Genomic DNA, 18,844 nt, shown 5'->3' on the forward strand with positions numbered 1-18,844 from the left:
GGGCGGCGAGTGTCAGGTAGCTGTTACAGTGGGAACAGCCTCTCCTCCCTTTACTCACGTTAAAGTATTTTCCTTGTTGAGAAAAGGGGTCAGAGTCTAGACAGAACTCTAGCATATTCATCCTCTTTTTGGTCCTTGGCTGGAAATGTTGACATTGTGGGGAATCATTATAATGTTCTGATAGAGCAAATAAAAAAATTTTTTTTACCAGAAAACCACTGTATAGACCTGTTTGATTTTGTAAATAGCTGAAGCAGTGAGATTAATTTTACAGAGCCAGCACTATCATGAATTTATTTAGTAGCGTTAAAGGTGCCTAGAAACAGAACATTTAAATATAGTTGTTATACACTCTGAAGAGTGTCAGTGAGTTTTCAGTTTTCGAGAAAGTTTAAATAAAGTTCATGTTTCTTTTTGTGAGTCCTGTGTTAAGAGCTCTGTTGCATCATAGTATCCCAAAACTTGATTTTTAAAAGGAACTCCGTATTGGAGCATGCAGGCCATGATTAGAGAAGGTGTTTTCATGTGAAAATTGCCAGTACTCAGGCTTGTCAGCCTTTTGTACTATTAGCCAGGAAAAGTTTGTGCCTGAGAGGTGACTCTGCCTTTGGAAGAAGACTTCAACAAGACCTCGGTGCTCATAACAAATCGTTATTCCCTTAGGTTTGCTGATAGGATCCTAAACGTCTGTCTCACTCTTGTTGAGTGAGAGCGTGACGACTCGTAGCACCTCTAACCTGGCCATAAAGAGCAGTCTCACTGCAGTGAGTAGGCTTCTGCCTACTGGATACAGTCTCAGTTGGAGTAGGAGCAGGGTCCCAGCAGTTTCTGGGGCCTCTTCTCACTGATACAGCGCTGCCTCTATTTTAGGGGAGAAGAGAAAGTATTTGCAAAATATGTAAGGGGATGAGGAAGCAGAGGCATCCTCCTCGGGCAGGTGGAGGATCCTCCTTCCTTAAGAAGCCCTGTCTTGTGGATTGGTCTGCGAGTACTTGCTGCCCTGCCTGTGAGGTTGTGGGGGCTCCTGGCTGTTAAGCGGGGTCGTGAGACAGCAGCTGTCCAGGAGTCATCTCTCTCCCCACGCTCACCCAGCTTAGGTTCACGAGGCCAGAATCCACAGGACACCATATGCCTATTCTTTTCCACTCACTGCCCCCAGTGTTTTTTGCAAACTTTTTTTTTTTTAACTAATTATTTTGCATTGGAGTATAGCCGATTGACAGTATTGTGATAGTTTCAGATGGGCACCAAAGGGACTCAGCCATGCATATACATGTATCTGTTCTCCCCCAAACTCCCCTCCCATCCAGACTGCCACATAACATTGAGCAGAATTCCCTGTGCTATACAGTAAGTCCTTGTTGGTTATCCATTTTAAATAGAACAGTGTGTACATGTCCATGTTTTTTGCAGATTTTAAAAATAAAACAGGGGATACATTAAAAAATTTTGTTAAACTTTTTATTTTGTATTACAATATAGCGGGTTAACAATATTGTGAGAGTTGGGAATACTTTTTATATTATGATCCAGTTTCATCAAATAATGCTCATTACTTATGATAACTTTGATTTTCTTTTTTTTTTTTGGTTCTTTACCATTTAAAAAATGGCATCTGAGATTAAATTTTATCTTCTTCTTTGTGAGTCCCAATCCACAGTTTGAAAAATTTACTGTGGAGCAGTGGTTTTCAGTTTTCCTGGTATGAGAATAGCCCTGTGCTCTTGAAGGTTGTCGAGGACCTGAAAGAGCTTTAGTCTGTGTGGGTTACGGCCGTGGGGTCCCAGGGCCGGCTTGTGCTGGCGCAGGAGCAACCCTGAGGTCAGTGAGCACTACCTTGTCACTTTGTAATTGGCCACGGCGGGAGTACTGACCCCGTGAAATGGGGCAAATGCTCCAAATGGGAGCTTTTCTCCCCTTTGCAGAGCCAGTTGTTAAACATTTACCAGCTCAGCACTCATCGTATCTGTCAATATTTATCATATCAGATATTAAACTAAGACTTTTTTTTTAAGTGTAAGAATGCACAGTATGCTTTCCACTCACCGTCAAGAGTGACAAGGTCACCACACAGCCTGTTGCCTCTGGGAAGCTCCACTACAACTTGTGAGAGCAGGCGAGACACGTAGAATCGTTACGTTGCTGTGAATAGGGTTTGGACCTCACAGACCCCCTGACAGTGTCTGGGGGACACACGGGAGCCTGCAGACCACCCTTTGAAAACCATTGTTTTTAGAGAAAGTAACTTCCAGTAAGGAGGGGGTATGTGAACCGATGAGGAAGTTATAAGGGTCACCTCGCTGGAGTCTCAGAAGCTTCAACCTCTCCTTCTGAGTGTTCTGAGCCCCGTGCAGCACTTAATCGGCTATGGCATCCGCTCCATAAAGCGCTCCCTAGTTCTGTCTGGTGGATACTATTATCAGTGGAAGCTCATTTTAAGGTATTTAAATTATGGCTCAATAAAGGACAGTATTTTTAGATCATTGTTTTATTCCAGTTAGAAGACTGATGAATTTAGGTTTGGGAGAAGAGCAAGTGGTTAGAGAAATGGAGTGTTCTTATGATTATCTGATTTCAACATGAGAATATATTTTTCATTGAGACATTTACCAGCTTGCGAAATGACTGCCTTTGTGGATTATATAAAGATATTATGAGTAAGCATCAGAATAATAGAAACAGAGACTTGATTGCATTTTAGAAGTGCCTTCTGTTTGGACCTCCAGTTTTCTTGTGCCAAGGATAGATTTATTGGTGTCTGGGCTGTGCCTAGAAGCTCTAGTTGATGATTCTTATTAAAGGAAGGAACTCGATCACTGTTCTCTGAGATTATGAATATTTGGAAAAGTGCCAGTAGGTCACTGGTGTTTTGCATATAGATGGTGGTGCCTTGGAGGTGAATGCTGGGGATCTAATATCTGATTGTGCATCACCTTCTACACATCACACAATGAGACTGGGCAGAAATGCATCTAGGTTCTGTGGTTATCTCTGCACTCACCTGCCCCAGATAAACTGTGCCTTCGCCCTGGAAATCGCCATTGGGGTGCAGATTTCCATTGACTGCAAAATGACAGTGGCGGCCAGGAGGCACCCAGTTGAATTGGCCACAGTCAGGCAAGAGAATAATAAATTGCATTAATAAAAGCAACACATCCTCTGGTTGACTGTTGGGCAATTGTGTGGTGGCAGCTTTCCGGTCAGCCTGTGTTTATTTCCCAGCCAACATGCTGTTGGCTGCTCTAAGTCAATCCAGATCACACTTAATTCTTGCCTGTTTCCTCTTCCTTTGCCCCATCTGTCTTGTTCTAGCATGTTTCAGGGAAATTTAAAAATGATTGTTTTTATGCTGTTAAATCAATAGCATTTTTAATTTCATAGCCTCCTTTTTACAGTCTGTGTATTCTTTTTACTCACAAAGCCCAGGCATGCTGTTTAAGGGACAAAATAATGCTTTTCTTCACATATTTTTCTCTTTATCTCTGAATTTTTTTTTTTCCTTTTCATCTTAATCTCTAATTCTGGCTTGTGTTAAAGAGTTGGGGATGTGCGAGTCAGAGCAGAACTTGAATTACTTCTACCATTAATTACCTCTGTGACTTTGGACTGTTCACTCGATCATTCAGATCCTTAATATTCTCATCTGTAAAATGGCGATGATAATATACACTTCTTGATGTAGGTGGGAAGATTAAGTAATACTGCACATATGAAATGTATGGAAGGTTAACGTCCTTTTGCTTACTCAAGGCACGAGAACCGAGAGGTAAGTACTAGGAATTGCGGTAAGGACTCTGGCAGAAGGATGCTGTCAGGACCTGGTGACCCTGGTTTATGCTTTGTTAGATTTTTTTTTTTTTTTAAAGGAAACTCTAGATGACATTTAAAAAGAGAGCTAGAAGATTTTAAAATCTAATTAAAGAGACACTCACCCCTTTCTGGGTAGTTGTTGCTACGATTTGGGAGTTCTGTATAACCGTTCATGCTACTTAAGGTTAGAAATCCCAAAAGCCCATTTTTCCAGATTAATCTGTGGTTGAGAAAATTATTGACTATTGATAGTCTAAGAGTGAACATAGTTGTTAAAACTGAGTGTGTTGCCCATTTGAAGTTTTTTTTTAACCTAATGGTACATGACCAAATTGTTTCTAGAAATTTCTTTCCTTCCTTTTCCCTCTGTTCATTTATTTTTTCAGACATGAAGAGCAGCCAAGGCCTTTTGTGTTGCATTCTTGCTTGAGGAACTCAAATGATGAAGTAAGATTTCTGCAGACGTGTTCTCGGGTTCTGGTGCTCTGTCTCCTTCCTTCGAAGAATGTCCAGTCTCTCAGCTTACGCATAATGCTCGCAGAAATTCTGACAACAAAAGGTAGACTTTCATAACTAATTGATATTACTAATGCGATACTTACTGCAAACTAATGTGCTCCATACGAGTGTGAGAACACTTTATATAATACCTGTACCGGCTTGTATACTGTGGGATGTATGGGAATTAAAGTATTTTCAAAAGATCAAGTTTTAAATGTCACTTGAAGAAGACGTCACTTGGCCCTATGTGATAAGTTTTTTTATATAACATATTGCCAAATACATAGTCCATTTTTTTAAATGATAGATAACCAGTCCTTATCTATTATTAAAAAAAACGGACTATGTATTTGGCAATATGTTATATAAAAAAAAATTTATCACATAGGGCCAAGTGACGTCTTCTTCAAGTGACATTTAAAACCAGTCCTTCGGAGAAGGCAATGGCACCCCACTCCAGTACTTTCGCCTGGAAAATCCCATGGACAAAGGAGCCTGGTAGGCTGCAGTCCATGGGGTCGCTAAGAGTTGGACACAACTGAGCAACTTCACTTTCATGCATTGGAGAAGGAAATGGCAACCCACTCCAGTGTTCTTGCCTTGAGAATCCCAGGGACGGGGGAGCCTGGCGGGCTGCTGTCTATGGGGTCGCACAGAGTTGGACACGACTGAAGCGACTTAGCAGCAGCAGCAGCAACCAGTCCTTATCCCCTTCACAATGTAGCATCCATTATATGCGTAAACAAAAGAATATTGTACTCAAGGTCTAGTATGCATTCATTTAAAATACCTTTGCTGCACTATTCATTGGTAATACTATATGTGACTTAGGTCTTCACAGGTGGAGCATTGGTAAGAACCTACCTGCCAATGCAGGAAGTGCAAGAGATGGAGGTTCAGTCTCTAAGTCAGGAAGATCCCCTGGAGTCGGAAATGGCATCCCACTCCAGTGTTCTTGCCCGGAGAATTCCATGGACAGAAGAGCCTGGCGTGCTACAGTCCATGGGGTTGCAAAGAGTCAGACACGACTAAGCACAGCACCACCACCAACATATGTGACTCAGAATACATAAAAAAGGAGCTGTACCACAATATAATGTGGTTATTAGAAAAAAAGTGTATCCAAGGAAATGCTTAGCTAGGATAAGAAAAATGGAAGAAAATATCATCTAAAGAGAAACTTTTCCTACCGCAGAATCTCAAAGAATGTTGTGTTTATATGCATTGATTTAATGTCTCATTTATTATCTCAGGATTAGCCAGCTCTGCCTATTAGCTGATACCACCAACCATAGAGAGAAGGCGACCTTTTTAACCTGAAGTTTGTAGGATGACTCTTTCATGGTATCATTGGCTTTCTCACAACTTCCTCCCTGAGGTCTGTTTCACCAGTTGGGAGAATGTTAACTTTCAACCTTTTGGCAGACGAAGCATGTTGAGCCTTATAATGGAAATAAAAGGAAAAAAAGAATGAATGTATTTAATTTTGATAGCTTTGTTAACCACTTGGGTTCTAAATGGCTTTCTTTCATCATTCTTTCCCATGTAACTCATTAGTTAAAATGACCACTTGGTTGTAGCCTTAGCTGGTAGCAGACCCAGAGGGATGGGTCCGTGTGTATGTGCGTGTTGCGTGTGTGCACGTGTGTGCACACTTATGCGGCCCACTTGGGTGGTTTCACAGTGTTTGCCACGTGCAGTTTCAATTATAGAAGCATGAACACAACTCCTCTGAAGGAGAAGGCCTTGTCAGTGTTGCTCTCTTCTCTGTCCTACAGTCTTGAAACCGGTGGTGGAGCTGCTCAGTAACCCGGATTACATTAACCAGATGCTGCTCGCCCAGCTGGAGCGCAGGGAGCACATGAACGAACATCACAAGAGAGCCTACACGTACGCGCCTTCCTATGAAGAGTTCATCAAGCTCATTAACAGCAACTCTGATGTTGAGTTCCTGAAGCAGCTCAGGTATTTGGTCTTTAATTATAGCATGACAATGCTACTAATTATCCTTCTCTGCCTGGTTAGGTTAAAAAAAAAAAAAAAAGTGGTTGTCAGGGAAGCAGAAATAAAGGAAGTCCATAAATCTCCCTAATCAGTAACAACAAAATTTATCGAGCTTCTCCCTTAGTAGTGGAGTTCATTTGTTCAAAGTACATGTTTTTCAAATGATTAGGTTATAACAGAAAGTCGATCAGTTGTTAGAACCTGCGTAGCTGCTCAGATTCGTCCTTGGGGAAAGCAGTGGAAGGAACTGATGTGTGTTTAAAATTACAGCGTAGAACATTTGCGTTGATTTTCTTTTTTCTTAGAAAACACAGAGGCCCAGTTTGGGGAATAAAGGGGTTCTTGACTGATTGTCTTGAGAAAACACATTGGAAATAGCACCCCAGGAGTCTCTTTCATAGGAGGGTCCAGTCTCCTTCCCTGACCTGTGACCGGGAGAGTTCCGTGGGCTTTGCTGTATCGTGGCATCTCGGGCAGCTCTCCTTGAGGCGGCACTGGTGTGTTTCATCCTCGGGGTGGTTGTCCCTGTTCACTGTATCTGAGGCACAGACCTGAGGACCAGTTCTTACCCTCTGCTTCTTGTACTGGAGAGGCTCCAGGAACAACTCTACGATGGCAGGGATTGATCTTTCTGCTCAAAGAGGCGGTGATGCGGCATAAAGTATCTTGTTACTTAGCTACTTATTGTTCATCCGATAAAAAAAAAAATATTGCCCTCTTATTCAAGGGTCAACTCTGCCCACTCGTATTGACAGACGGAATTGCTTTTTATCAGACTTCTGTCTGAAACCCACATTGATGAGGCTCATCAGCACAAATGGAGCTGCTTTCTTCAGTCATAATCTCAACTGTCCCGTTGTTTTTCCTGTACAGTTAGAGGACTCTGCTCTCTGACTTTTATTAGCATTTTAGGTCCCTGTCTTCAAACTGCCCCCAGTAAAATTTTGGGATAGGCTGCCTAAAGCAGGAATTGCATCTTATTTCGACTAAGTAAAGCCATCTTTGTTTTATACATATTTGAAAAAAGATGCACATGTGCGTGCTTAGTCGCTCAGTCGTGTCTGACTCTTTGTGACCCCTTGGACTGTAGCCCTCCAGGCTCTTCTGTCCATGGGATTTCCCAGACAAGAATACTGGAATGAGTTGCCATTTCTTTCTCTTGGGTCTTCCCGACCCAGGGATCAAACCCTCATCTCCTGCTTGGCGGGGGGATTCTTTACCACTGTATAACTTGGGAAGCCTGGAAGAAAGATGAGTATTTTCTAAAGGAAGTAGTCACTCAGCTCTGCTAGACTAGAATGCATTAAAAATAAACAAACAACAGCAAAAAATCCTTGAATGTGCTATTTGCAGTTCTGCAGTAGAACTACAAAAAAAACTTTGTTTTCTTTTTTTCTGAGTAGGCATGAGATGTTTTCATGGTAGGATTATAGAGCTAGAAGTGCATCCAGCAGGCACACCCTTGGCTGTATATTAGAATCAACCAGACTTTTAAAAATTACAGCTTGAGATCCCACTGTCTCTTTGAGGCTACTTCCTTGTTCTTCTTCTCCAGCCTCCAAGATGTCAAACTGAGGATATGGGAGCTAGACTGGGTTAATATTTTGAATTTTCTGGGTCTTCTAGTAGGAGCAGTAAACAGCTCTGCTAACAAAACAGGAACCAGTAATCTGAATGTCGTGTTGATGCAGGATGTTAAAGGGCAGCTGATTAGATTCCAGTGGTAGAGTGGCTGGTGGGGTGATGGCCACCATCAAGGAAAGGCAGAGAGTCTCATTCAGAGCTAAGATGCACCCACTCGTGAAATGCGGCAGTCACAGCCCTAGAGAAAAGACCGCATGTTCCTTTATTTTGAAGATAAAACAGGTGTCGAAGTGAACATTAAGCAAAGGAGAAGTGAAAGGCCCCGATGGAACCTTTTGTAAACAAGTAGGCAGGTTGTGGTCCAGGAATCTGGCATATCCAGGGCTGTCTGCCTTCTGAAATTCTTAAGGTTATTTGTGAAAAGTTACTCTAATGAAAATTATTTGCTCCTCCATGGAAAGTACAGATGCCTAGGCTTCACCCCTAGGAACTTTGTTATAACTGGTCTGAAGTGGAACTCGGGCATCAACTTCCCAGGGGATCATAACGTGTGATTAAGACCCCAAGAATGTGGTATCTCTTTTAAATGTAATATCCTCTCACCTGCTGCCAGTCTGAAGTTTTTGCCAGATGTCTTGTCATGTAATTCATTCTATTCTGATTCTTTGAAAACGACTTATACTGTATGAGGTGCATGGTAACTCTGATGGGGGGATACTAACTGATCCGGGCCCCTCAGTCTTCTGCCAGGGTTACTGTCACGAGCAAAGGGCATCTTACCCCTGACCTTCCCCAGAGACGTGCGTGATTAACCTGAGGTTTCTCAGCCTTGGCAAAACTGACACGTGGAGCTGGATGATCCTTTGTTGTGGGGGTTGTTCAACTTAGTGTAGAACATAAGCAGCACCCCTGGCCTCCACCCGCCGAATGCCAGCAGCACCCCCAGAGCTGTGACAGCCCAGAACGTCTCTGGACATTGCCGTGTGTCCTCTGGGGACAAAAATGTTCCTGCTTAAGAGCCACTGGTGTAACTGCAAGAACAGTTTGGAGATACTGTACTTATGTTGTACATGCTTGCTTAGTCTCCTCAGTCGTGCCCGATTCTTTGCAACTCTATGGATTGTAGCCTGCCAGGCTCCTCTGACAATGGAATTCTCCAGACAAGAATACCGGAGTAGGCTGCCATGCCCTCTCCAGGGGATTGTCCTGACCCAGGGATTGAACCTGCATCTCTGCCTCCTGCATTGGCAGGCAGGCTCTTTACCACTAGTGCCACATGGGAGCCCAGTCTTATATTAGGTTTAGATTCAGCTGAAAATTAGAAAACCCACAGAATAATGACGACTTGTCACAGAACAGAGGGTGTTTTCTTCCTTACACAGAAGTCTGGAGCACCCAGGTCCTTGAGAAGGACCCAGGCTCCTCCTAGCTCACTGCTCTGCCCTCCTGTATTCCAGAGGCCTCATGGTCAGGATGTTCTCTAGGATGCCAGCCGTCATATCCCCATCCCAGGAAGTGGGAGGGAGGCCAGGAAAGATGGTGGCATAGGTCACGCATGCACTGCGTGTCTTTTAAGTTTTAAATTGTCTTGTCTTTTAAATTTGAATTTTAAATTTAAATTGTCTTGTCTTTTATATTTCTAGAAGCTGCTACATGACACTTTTGTTTATGTTGGGTTGGTCAGAACAACTGAGACAAAAACAAGTAGTCTTTTTCTGGGTACCCTTAAGCTTAGTTGTAAATGGAGGGTTCTATTACTAGGGAAGACTAAAGAATGGGCACGGAATAGGCAGGTAGGCGTGTTTGCCCCAGTTCTAAGTGCAGTGGGTTAGAGTAAGGCAGAGCGGCACTGCTTCCCACACAGGCAGTGGGAAGGTGCTTTCCTGGCCTGGACATTCGCCAGGGTTAAGGAGATGCCGAGCAATTGCTCAAGAAAGGAAAGCTCTTTTTGTTTTAAGCTACCATTTGTTGACAATCTAATGTATATCCAGCGCAATGCAAGATTCTTTATGATAATCATCTGATCCTTATAACCACCGTGTACAATAGGTTCGTGTTGCTCATGGCTTGGTTGAGGAGAGCAAAGCGACTTGCCCTGGATCAAAGCTAATCAGTAACAGAGCTGGGATTTGAACTCGGGTCTGTCTGACTTCACACCCCATTTGTAGAGCTGGGTGACCTGCCAGCCAGGCGGGCAGAGAACAGCAGTGAGACACGGCCCCAGTCTTGTGGGATTGCCTGCTGGCGTGGAGATGATTCTACTGTTGGTGGGGCTTGGCAGGCACTGACCCTGGTGTGGGTATAACCCACGCGATAACCATCAGAAGCGCCATTATCTCTTATTAAGACAATGATAGACCGCCAGAGAAACGAGGAGTAATACAGTCAATCAGAGCAGCCTGTCACTGCCATAATCTTGTTTACCACCAGCCTGATCTTTATTAGATTTTTCAGTTCTGTATTTGTTTATTTCTGACCCTCATTTAGAGAGCAGTGTGGAGAACCTAAAAATAGAGAGGAAATTCTAATAATAAATGAACGGTTAAAATTAAAGATTATTTAGCTTAGAGAAGAGAAGGAAACCTTTTATCTAGCACATACTGAGATTGGTGTGGTGTTTTCAGTTTTACTAAAGCAAGAGGCAGTGGGCCTAACTGGATTAACTGAAGACGTCGTGACTAACATTAGCATGGGTTACTAAAATGGTTTCTATTTTTTCTTTGACTATCATAATGCATTGGATTTTTCAACTCGGAATCAGTTTAGGCACATCTGCACATGAAGATAAGATATTAATAAAATTCTTAAAATCTCATGCTGCTGTGTAGAAGAACTCAAATTATTTGAATGTCTAGTGTTTTGAACAGGATTCTGAAAATGTGAATCTTGAGCAGTAAATAGGGTCATGTTATAGAGGAACAAGAAAAAAAGAAGTTGAGCATACTTAAGACAACCCATTGCAGCGTATCAGAAATCAGTGAGCATGTGTAAACCGCTAAGGAAGGCTCGTGTGGGCGGACAGGGAGATGGAAATGCAAATTGTAAAACAGAGGCCTGGCACATCTTTATGAAAAGAATAAATGAATATAAATTTAGTTTTTAAACACACATTAAAATGTGAGACTGCCTATGAAAAGTGTCTAGAAGATCTTTCAGTTTTATGAAAAATAAAAGTACACTGACTTGAGAATATAATTCCTTCTAGTGTCTGAGAAATAGCAGAGGGCACTGAGGTGGGAGTTAAACATATCCGAGGGCACAAGTTATTTTTATTTAGGAGGCAAGATGATTAAGTGTTGGCAGCAATTAAAATGTGATATGAGAAGGGGGATTTTGGTGTGAAGTTGATGCTATTGCTGAAAGTAAAGAATCTATTATATGCTTGTGTTCGGAGCAGCTCTGGCGCTGGGTTAGGTGCTGGTAAGTGTTCCCTGCTTTACGAATGACAGAACCCCAAGTCAGTTTATGTAAAGCACTTGGCCCAGGACCTGCCAATTTCTAATCGTTAGCTGGTACTAGTATTGTTATTGTTTGTAATCACTAGACCACGCCTGCAGATAGACTTAATATCATTGTGAAGACTGGGCAGCTCCTCAAGGCCTGCGAGGATGCAGCATTTCATCTTAGGGTTTGAGGAGCTCTCATGATCAGGTCCATCCAGTGAACGCTTTGGTTTTTCCAGTAATCATGTATGGATGTGAGAGTTGGACCATAAAGAAGGCTAAGCGCCGAAGAATTGATGCTTTCAAACTATGGTGCTGTAGAAGACTCTTGAGAGTCCCTTGGACAGCATGGAAGTCAAACCAGTCAATCCTAAAGGAAATCAACCCTGAATGCTCATTGGAAGGACAGTTGTTGAAGCTGAAGCTCCAACACTTTGGCCATCTGATGTGAAGAGCTGACTCATTGGAAAAGACCCTGATGCTGGGAAAGATTGAAGGTGGGAGGAGAAGGGGACGACAGAGGATGAGACGGTTGGATGATACAGCTGACTCGATGGACATGAGTTTGAGCAAACTCAGGGAGATAGTAAAGGACAGGGAAGCCTGGTGTGCTGCAGTCCATGGCGTTGCAAAGAGTCAGACATGATTGAGCGAATGAACAACAACAACAGCAATAGCAATGGTCCTGTCCATCCTGAAATCTGGTCCATCTTAGGGTAAAGGCATAGGGCAAATGAAGACCTCAGCATCACTTTTATTACTGATGGATCATGGAGAACGTGGTTTACATATGTGGGCAGCACACTGGCCAAAACTGAGTTTCCGAATTAGACGTTCTTTCCTGCCCAGCACTGCCGGACTGGAATCCCTCTCCTTGTGCCTGTTCATCCCTGGCGGGCGTGGTCCACTTGCCGCCGCCCAGGAGGCAGGAACACATGCCCCTGAGAGGAAAGGGCACGGGAGGGCAGCACTGCACTTGCCCAGTTCCTCCTCCTCTGTGATCACGTGAAAAGCCTCTTCGTCTCGGGAGGAGAGGACTGAGAGACAGATGGAGAGAGGCCAGGGGTGGAGCTTCTTGGACTTTAAACATGAAGGGTTTGAGAGTAGGCTGAGATCTGTGGGTACTGCCTGTCTCTTTAAAAAAACAAAACAGAGACAAATATCGTGGTGCTCACAGACCTTCCCTGCCGTCCAGTGGTTAAGACTCCACCCTTCCACTGCAGGGGGTTCAACCCCTGGTCGGAGGAGCTAGGATCCCACACGCCACGCAGTGTGGCACAAAAAATGAAAGCAAAAATTTTTTTTACAGATGATTGGGGGAACAAAAGAACTTGTGATTTATGAGTAGTGAAGAGTGGTGAAGGCTGGTGGAGGTGGTTTGCTGGTCTTTGTGAGCAGCTGGTTTCTGTGGGGGTAGGGTTTTTCTTACCCCTGACTTGCAGCATCTGGTGGTTCCTCTGGTGTCCACACTGCTAGCACGCCGGTGGAAAGCCACCAGCGTGATGTCAGCACATGCGGAGCTGGGAGGAGACCCACAGAGTACGTGTTCATGCAGCATTTCCAGTACACTGACCCAGTGGGTAAAGAACTTCCCGCAGAGATAAGAAATCAATGAAATCATTAGGAACCAGTGAGTTTTGAGTACTTTTAATCCTAAAAAAAATGGTCAGCTCAGTCAGTGCAGTCGCTCAGTCGTGTCTGACTCTGCGACCCCATGGACTGCAGCATGCCAGGCTTCCCTGTCCATCATCAACACCCGGAGTTTACCCAAACTCATGTCCATCGAGTCGGTGATGCCATCCAGCCATCTTATCCTCTGTGTCCCCTTCTTCTCCCACCTTCAGTCTTTCCCAGCATCAGGGTTTTTTCAAATGAGTCAGCTCTTCGCATTAGGTGGCCAAAGTATTAGAGCTTCAGCTTCAGCATCAGTCCTTCCAATGAATATTCACGACTGATCTCCTTTAGAATGGACTGGTTGGATCTCCTTGCAGTCCAAAGGACTTGTCAAGAGTCTTCTCCAGCACCGCAGTTCAAAAGCATCAATTCTTCAGTGCTCAGCCTTCTTTATAGTCCAGCTGTCACATCCATACATGACTTTGTGTAATTTAATTTTAATAATGGTGGGCTTAATTTCTGAAACACAGCAGCCAGCTCTCCAGAGCCAGCCCAGGACTGGTGGGCTGACTCCAGCCCTGCACCGAGTAAGTCGTGGCCACGCGTGTCCTATCTTTCTATGTCCTGCACTTGACAGAAATGCTGTTCTTCTAAAGGCAGATGAGGGTTAACAACATGAGAGGTCAGCGTCTCATGAAGCATTGAGGCAGACCCTGGCCGCCAACACTGGCTCGAGGGTCCGACAGGCCTGGACTTCACTGACCTGGTTTGCACTGTGGCTTTACTGCTTGCCCAGTGCATGGCCGGAGGCAAGTCGCTTCCACGCTGAGCCTCAGTCTTAACTGTGAAACAGAGAAAATAGTTCCTATTGCATAGGGGTGTCGTGATAATTAAATGAGATAAGGCACATAAGGCAGGGCATGCTAGGCTCCCGGTAAGAGCTGAAAAAATAACAGTTGTCAGGAGGAGGAGGAACACTGTCAGGTCCTGACTTGAACACGATTAATGGAGGCGATGACGTGACACAGTATATCTTATTGCAGAAAAACTTGGTTCAAAACGTATGAAAAGTCATTAGGACATTTTTGGTATAGAAGATACAACTAGGCAACTGGAAGTGATATGTGGTATTCTCAATGAAAGTGCTTTATATAAGAATTGGGAATGGAACATATAGCAGTGGTGCTATAAATACATCTGTAAATACTTTATAACAATATTAATGTCATAAAAATACAAGGAACACAAGTAGAAACAAGATACTGGCAGCAGAGGAAAACTTTGGCATTCTTGAGGTTAACTCGAAGGCCCCAGCTGGCCAGCATGACAGAGCTTTGGCTGCTTCTGTAACATGCAATTTCTGTAGACTCTGGGAACTAGCAAATGAATATACAGTCGTTATTTTAGGGAGATTAAAAGATACAAACAAGATTAAGAAAATAGAAATTACTTATTGCAGACAGATAAAACTATGACTACTTGACATGTACGTTTCCAGATTATTTCTGTATATATGACATGAATTGTGTGTGTGTGTGTGTTTACATATACTCTGGATTCCTCAGGCTGCTCTGGTGCAGAACTTTCTAGCTAGTGTGACTAAAGTACAGTGTGTGGGTGTGGAGGGATGAAGGTGTCCTCGGCGCACGAGGTGGCTGGGATGGTGGTCACCCCGTGTCCTGATCAGATGCTGTCACTCGCTGTGTGTGCTGTGAATGGGAAAGGCTGGGAAACGTGCCTTAGACTCTCTGTGGAATCAGCCGCCTTCTGCACACTGGAAAAGTGGGGAAAAAAAGTGCCTCTTACTCCTGAATCTTAACTGAAAATTTCCCTTGTTTGTGCTATAGCTCTGGGTGAAAAGAAAAGAAAGTGAAATTGCTCAGTCATGTCCAACCCTTTGCGACCCCATGGACTATAGCCTACCAGGCTCCTGGGTACTTCCTGCTTAAGACCATTAAATATACCTCCTGAAAAGATTATGTCCTTTCTGTTACAGCTTTTATAATCTGAACAACAGGGCACAAAATATGGATTCTTTCCAATAGATTCATTATTCATTAAGAATTTATCTTAAGAAAATAATCAGGAATATAAGGAAAGATTTCTCCAAGAATGTTTCTTGTAATTTTATTTAAAATAGAGAAGTGCTTGAGATAATTAAAAACATCTAACAATAAAGGTCGGTTAAAAAAGTTTTGGCTCGCCTGTACAGTGGATTGCCATGTAATAATAGTGTGGAAACAGAATATTTAATACTATTGGGAGACAGTAACTATTGTACTGCAAAGAGATCAAACCAGTCAGTCCTAAAGGAAATCAGTCCTGAATATTCATTGGAAGGACTGATGCTAAAGCTGAAACTCCAATACTTTGGCTACCCGATGCAAAGAAAAGATTGATTGGAAAAGATCTTGATGCTGGGAAAAATTGAAGGCGGGAGGAGAAGGCAGTGACAGAGGATGAGATGGTTGGATGGCATCACTACTCAATGGACATGAGTTTGAGTAAGCTCCAGGAGTTGGTGATGGACAGGGAAGCCTGGCGTGCTGCAGTCCATGGGGTCGCAAAGAGTCAAACATGACTGAGCGTCTGAACTGAACCATAGATTTATAAATTACAGAGAACTTCCCTGGTGGTCCAATAGCTTAGACTCCCAGCTCCCGATGCAGGGGACCTGAGTTTGATCCCAACTCAGGGAAGTTGATCCCACATGCTGCAAATAAGACCTGTGCAGCCCAATAAATAAATAAATAATAAATAAAATTTAAAAAGAGGCTTGAAGCCAGTATTTATAGCAAAAATTCAATCTTATAAAACAGAAAGAAAACCATGTTTGCATAGAAAAAGGGTTATAAAGATACCACATGTTAATAGCAGTTAACTTTGAATGTCGTACTTTGTGTATTTTCTCATTTTCTTGAAAGAGCATTAACTTCAGAGAAAGTAAAAATTGGCTCAGACCGAGAAAGTAAAATCTGCCTGTCCATTTATCAGGCTGATGGGAGCAGACACTAAAACCAGCTACCAAGTTAACAGGAAGTAGTATTTCTTCCAAACACAGCTGTAAAATGTCATGATGATACTCCCTTCTGAGCAACCCCTGCTTCTTATTCACTGAAAAGCACGGCTCTCTAAATTTTATCAGAAACTTTGCTGCATGAAATTGTATCAGTAGGAATGACACATCCTGCTCTTGCCTGGAGGGTATCAGCCACTTTGACACAGAGCAGCAGCCCCATTTTAACCCAGAGTTGCAGATAGGGGGTTCTGGATTCAGCATCCTACGCTGACCTTAACTTTGTAGTTTCCAAGGCAGTAGGGCCCTGGGTTCATCTGAAATTGACCCTTTGACAAGCCCTGCTTTGAGCCTGTCACAGCACCGCTTCATTTACATTTCATCCACACCCTGCCTTTCCCCAGAATCCTATGGTAACTTTTATCTTTTTCTCCGGGGAGATGCCCCATGGTTCCTCTTGTTCATGGCAGTGGGTCAGGAAGCCTGATGTTCTGGGACTATAATGACCCTGGTGGTCTTTAATTGATCAGGCTTAGACTCTCATAGGAAAAAAAAAGTGAGGTTACTTTTTATAAAATGGCTTCTATGTATATTTTACAAGCACACACACACCATCCCCCTAAACAACACACATCTAAAGAGTCAGCGGCAGTGTTAAAGGACAATAATTGTAATAGTCGTTAAACTCTCACTGTGAGGCAGATGCAGTTCCAGATATTTTAAGTTCTCTCATGTAACTTCATAAAAGTCCTATGAGGAAAAATGCTGCTATTCCTCTTTTTACAAATGAGGACTCTTGAGTTTTAAAAGCTTGAAAAATTGTCCCAGGGTGATAGTGTAAGCATTGAAAGCAGCATTTGAACAAAGCCCATCTGGTGCCAGAGCTCACATTCTTTATATTTTATATTTATATATTAATATTTGGCTGTGCCGGGTCTTAGTTGCAGCATGTGGGATCTAGTTCCCTGACCAGGGGTTGAACCCAGGTTCCTGTATTGGGAGCACAGAGTCTTAGCCATTGGACCACCAGAGAAGTCCCCAAAGCTCACATTCTTAACTACTCTGATACACTTTCTAAATTATCCAGCAGACCTTGGTAGTGTCATGGACATGGGAGACGGCGCCAGCTTAGCTAGCAGAAATCACCATGGCTTCATTTTTTAAACACTTTACATGAAGTCTCTTTAATGGAAATATTATCTCTAGCCTGATATAGAGTAGCCTGTGGCAGTTCTGAAACACTATTTTAAAATTTCTGATTTTCTTCTTAAACATTTGTATGTATATGATATTCTGTTCCATGGTAGATCCTTGCTCATTTTAATACAAGATGGTATTTTAAACCATTTAACATGTTGTGCAGCTGAATTTGTCCACAGCCTTTGACTCTGCTAAGATGTTCCAGCATGTACACTCCCAAGACAGCTCTAAAGTCATATTTCAAAGATGTGCCTAATGAAGTAGAGAGACTAACTTTTTTGGTTTGGCTTCTAAATAATTTTGAAATCAAGTCTGATAGGATCCCAAAGCTGTTCTGAACATTTGATAGTAGAAAGTGTTGATTTCCAAGGTAATTATTTTGAAGGCTGGTGCTTCCCAGGTGGCACAAGTGGTAAAGAGTCTGCCTGCCAGTGCAGGAGACACAAGAGACACAGGTTCAATCCCTGGGTTGGGAAGATCCCCTGGAGCAGGAAATGGCAACCCACTCCAGTATTCTTGCCTGGGAAATCCCATGGACAGAGGAGCCTGGAGGGCTACAGTCCACAGGGCCACAGAGTCAGGTATGACTGAGTGACCGAGCACGCATTTTGAAGGACTGTGAAGCATTCAGGCGAGATTAAGATCACTGGAGAGAGTTCATAAAAATAATCTTGGTCTAAGTCTTTATTAATTTAGCTAAGTATAAAAAAGTGAAGGGAGGTGAGGTGGCGACTCAGTGGCAGGCACCAGCAAGCTTTGGGTGACTTTTTCATTATCCTTAAGACAAAGATGCTCTGGGTAGGACCTTGCAAGGATTGGAAAGAGCTGAATTCTTACTATACTGCTTCCTCCTAAGACTTGAGTTTACATCATCATTTCGGAAAAAGAGATAGTAACAATCTCTGCTCTTCTGATCAAGAGTAAGCCTACAAATAATAGTCCTCCCAGTGGTTGAACTGAACTTGGCACCAGCAAGGCTGTGTCGTTCTCTGGAGGGGACGGGCCAAGTGAGCACCAGGTATCCCCGATAGCTCCTCAGACAACCAGGAAGGCTGTGCCATCAGACTTGGAGCATTTGGAATGAGAAGTCCTTCATTTCCTGCTTTGCTTTTTGGTGTCAAGTGAAAGTAAGTTCTGCAGATTCAGTCAGGATCTTCAGATGCCTCCTGTGTGCTGGGCACCATGTGAGGAGGGTCTGATATCTGTAAAGTTGAATTGACTCTGGACCCTCGATTCTTTCCCCGGTCATCAGGGTGTTTGCTGTTCAAAACAGGAGACCCCTGTGGATGTAAATCGCTAAATGTGAAGTAAGACAATCAGGCCAAAGGTAGAGTGTGAAGAGCTAAAGAAGTGGGTAGGAGCACCTATTTCCTGCTGTAGATGAGCGGGATCTAGGAAGCTTCAGAGAGGAGTTGGCTGAGACTTGAATGTTTTGGAGTGAATAGGATTTCAGCAGGTGAAGAGGAGAGGTGAGGTGTAGGAGGGAGAAGAAACGAAGCAGAGCCCGGCTGGTAGGAAAGAGCTGGAGTGTGTTTGGAGCATTGCACGTGGCCTGGTTTGCTCGGAAAATGGTATCCGAGAGGGATGTGGAAGGCAGTTTGGCTGGAAAGATGGTCTGGCCTTGGCCGTGCTGATAAGCCGTGAAGGGCCTTAGACATGCTAAACACTAACC

At 43.3% G+C, this 18,844-nt stretch overlaps 1 protein-coding gene across 2 annotated transcripts in view; it reads left to right on the top strand.

The window, feature by feature from the left end:
* The window catches only part of SNX25 (sorting nexin 25), a 91,299-nt gene that overhangs the window by 27,627 nt on the left and 44,828 nt on the right, over positions 1-18,844 (top strand). For both annotated transcript variants that reach the window (XM_010835770.1, XM_010835771.1), the window contains 2 exons: positions 4,197-4,369; positions 6,090-6,276. In XM_010835770.1, the coding sequence (XP_010834072.1) occupies positions 4,197-4,369; positions 6,090-6,276 (360 nt within the window). The remainder of the gene's footprint in view (positions 1-4,196; positions 4,370-6,089; positions 6,277-18,844) is intronic.

The sequence above is a fragment of the Bison bison genome, unplaced genomic scaffold, assembly GCF_000754665.1.
Source record: "Bison bison bison isolate TAMUID 2011002044 unplaced genomic scaffold, Bison_UMD1.0 scf7180017864050, whole genome shotgun sequence".
Lineage (NCBI taxonomy): Eukaryota > Metazoa > Chordata > Mammalia > Artiodactyla > Bovidae > Bison > Bison bison.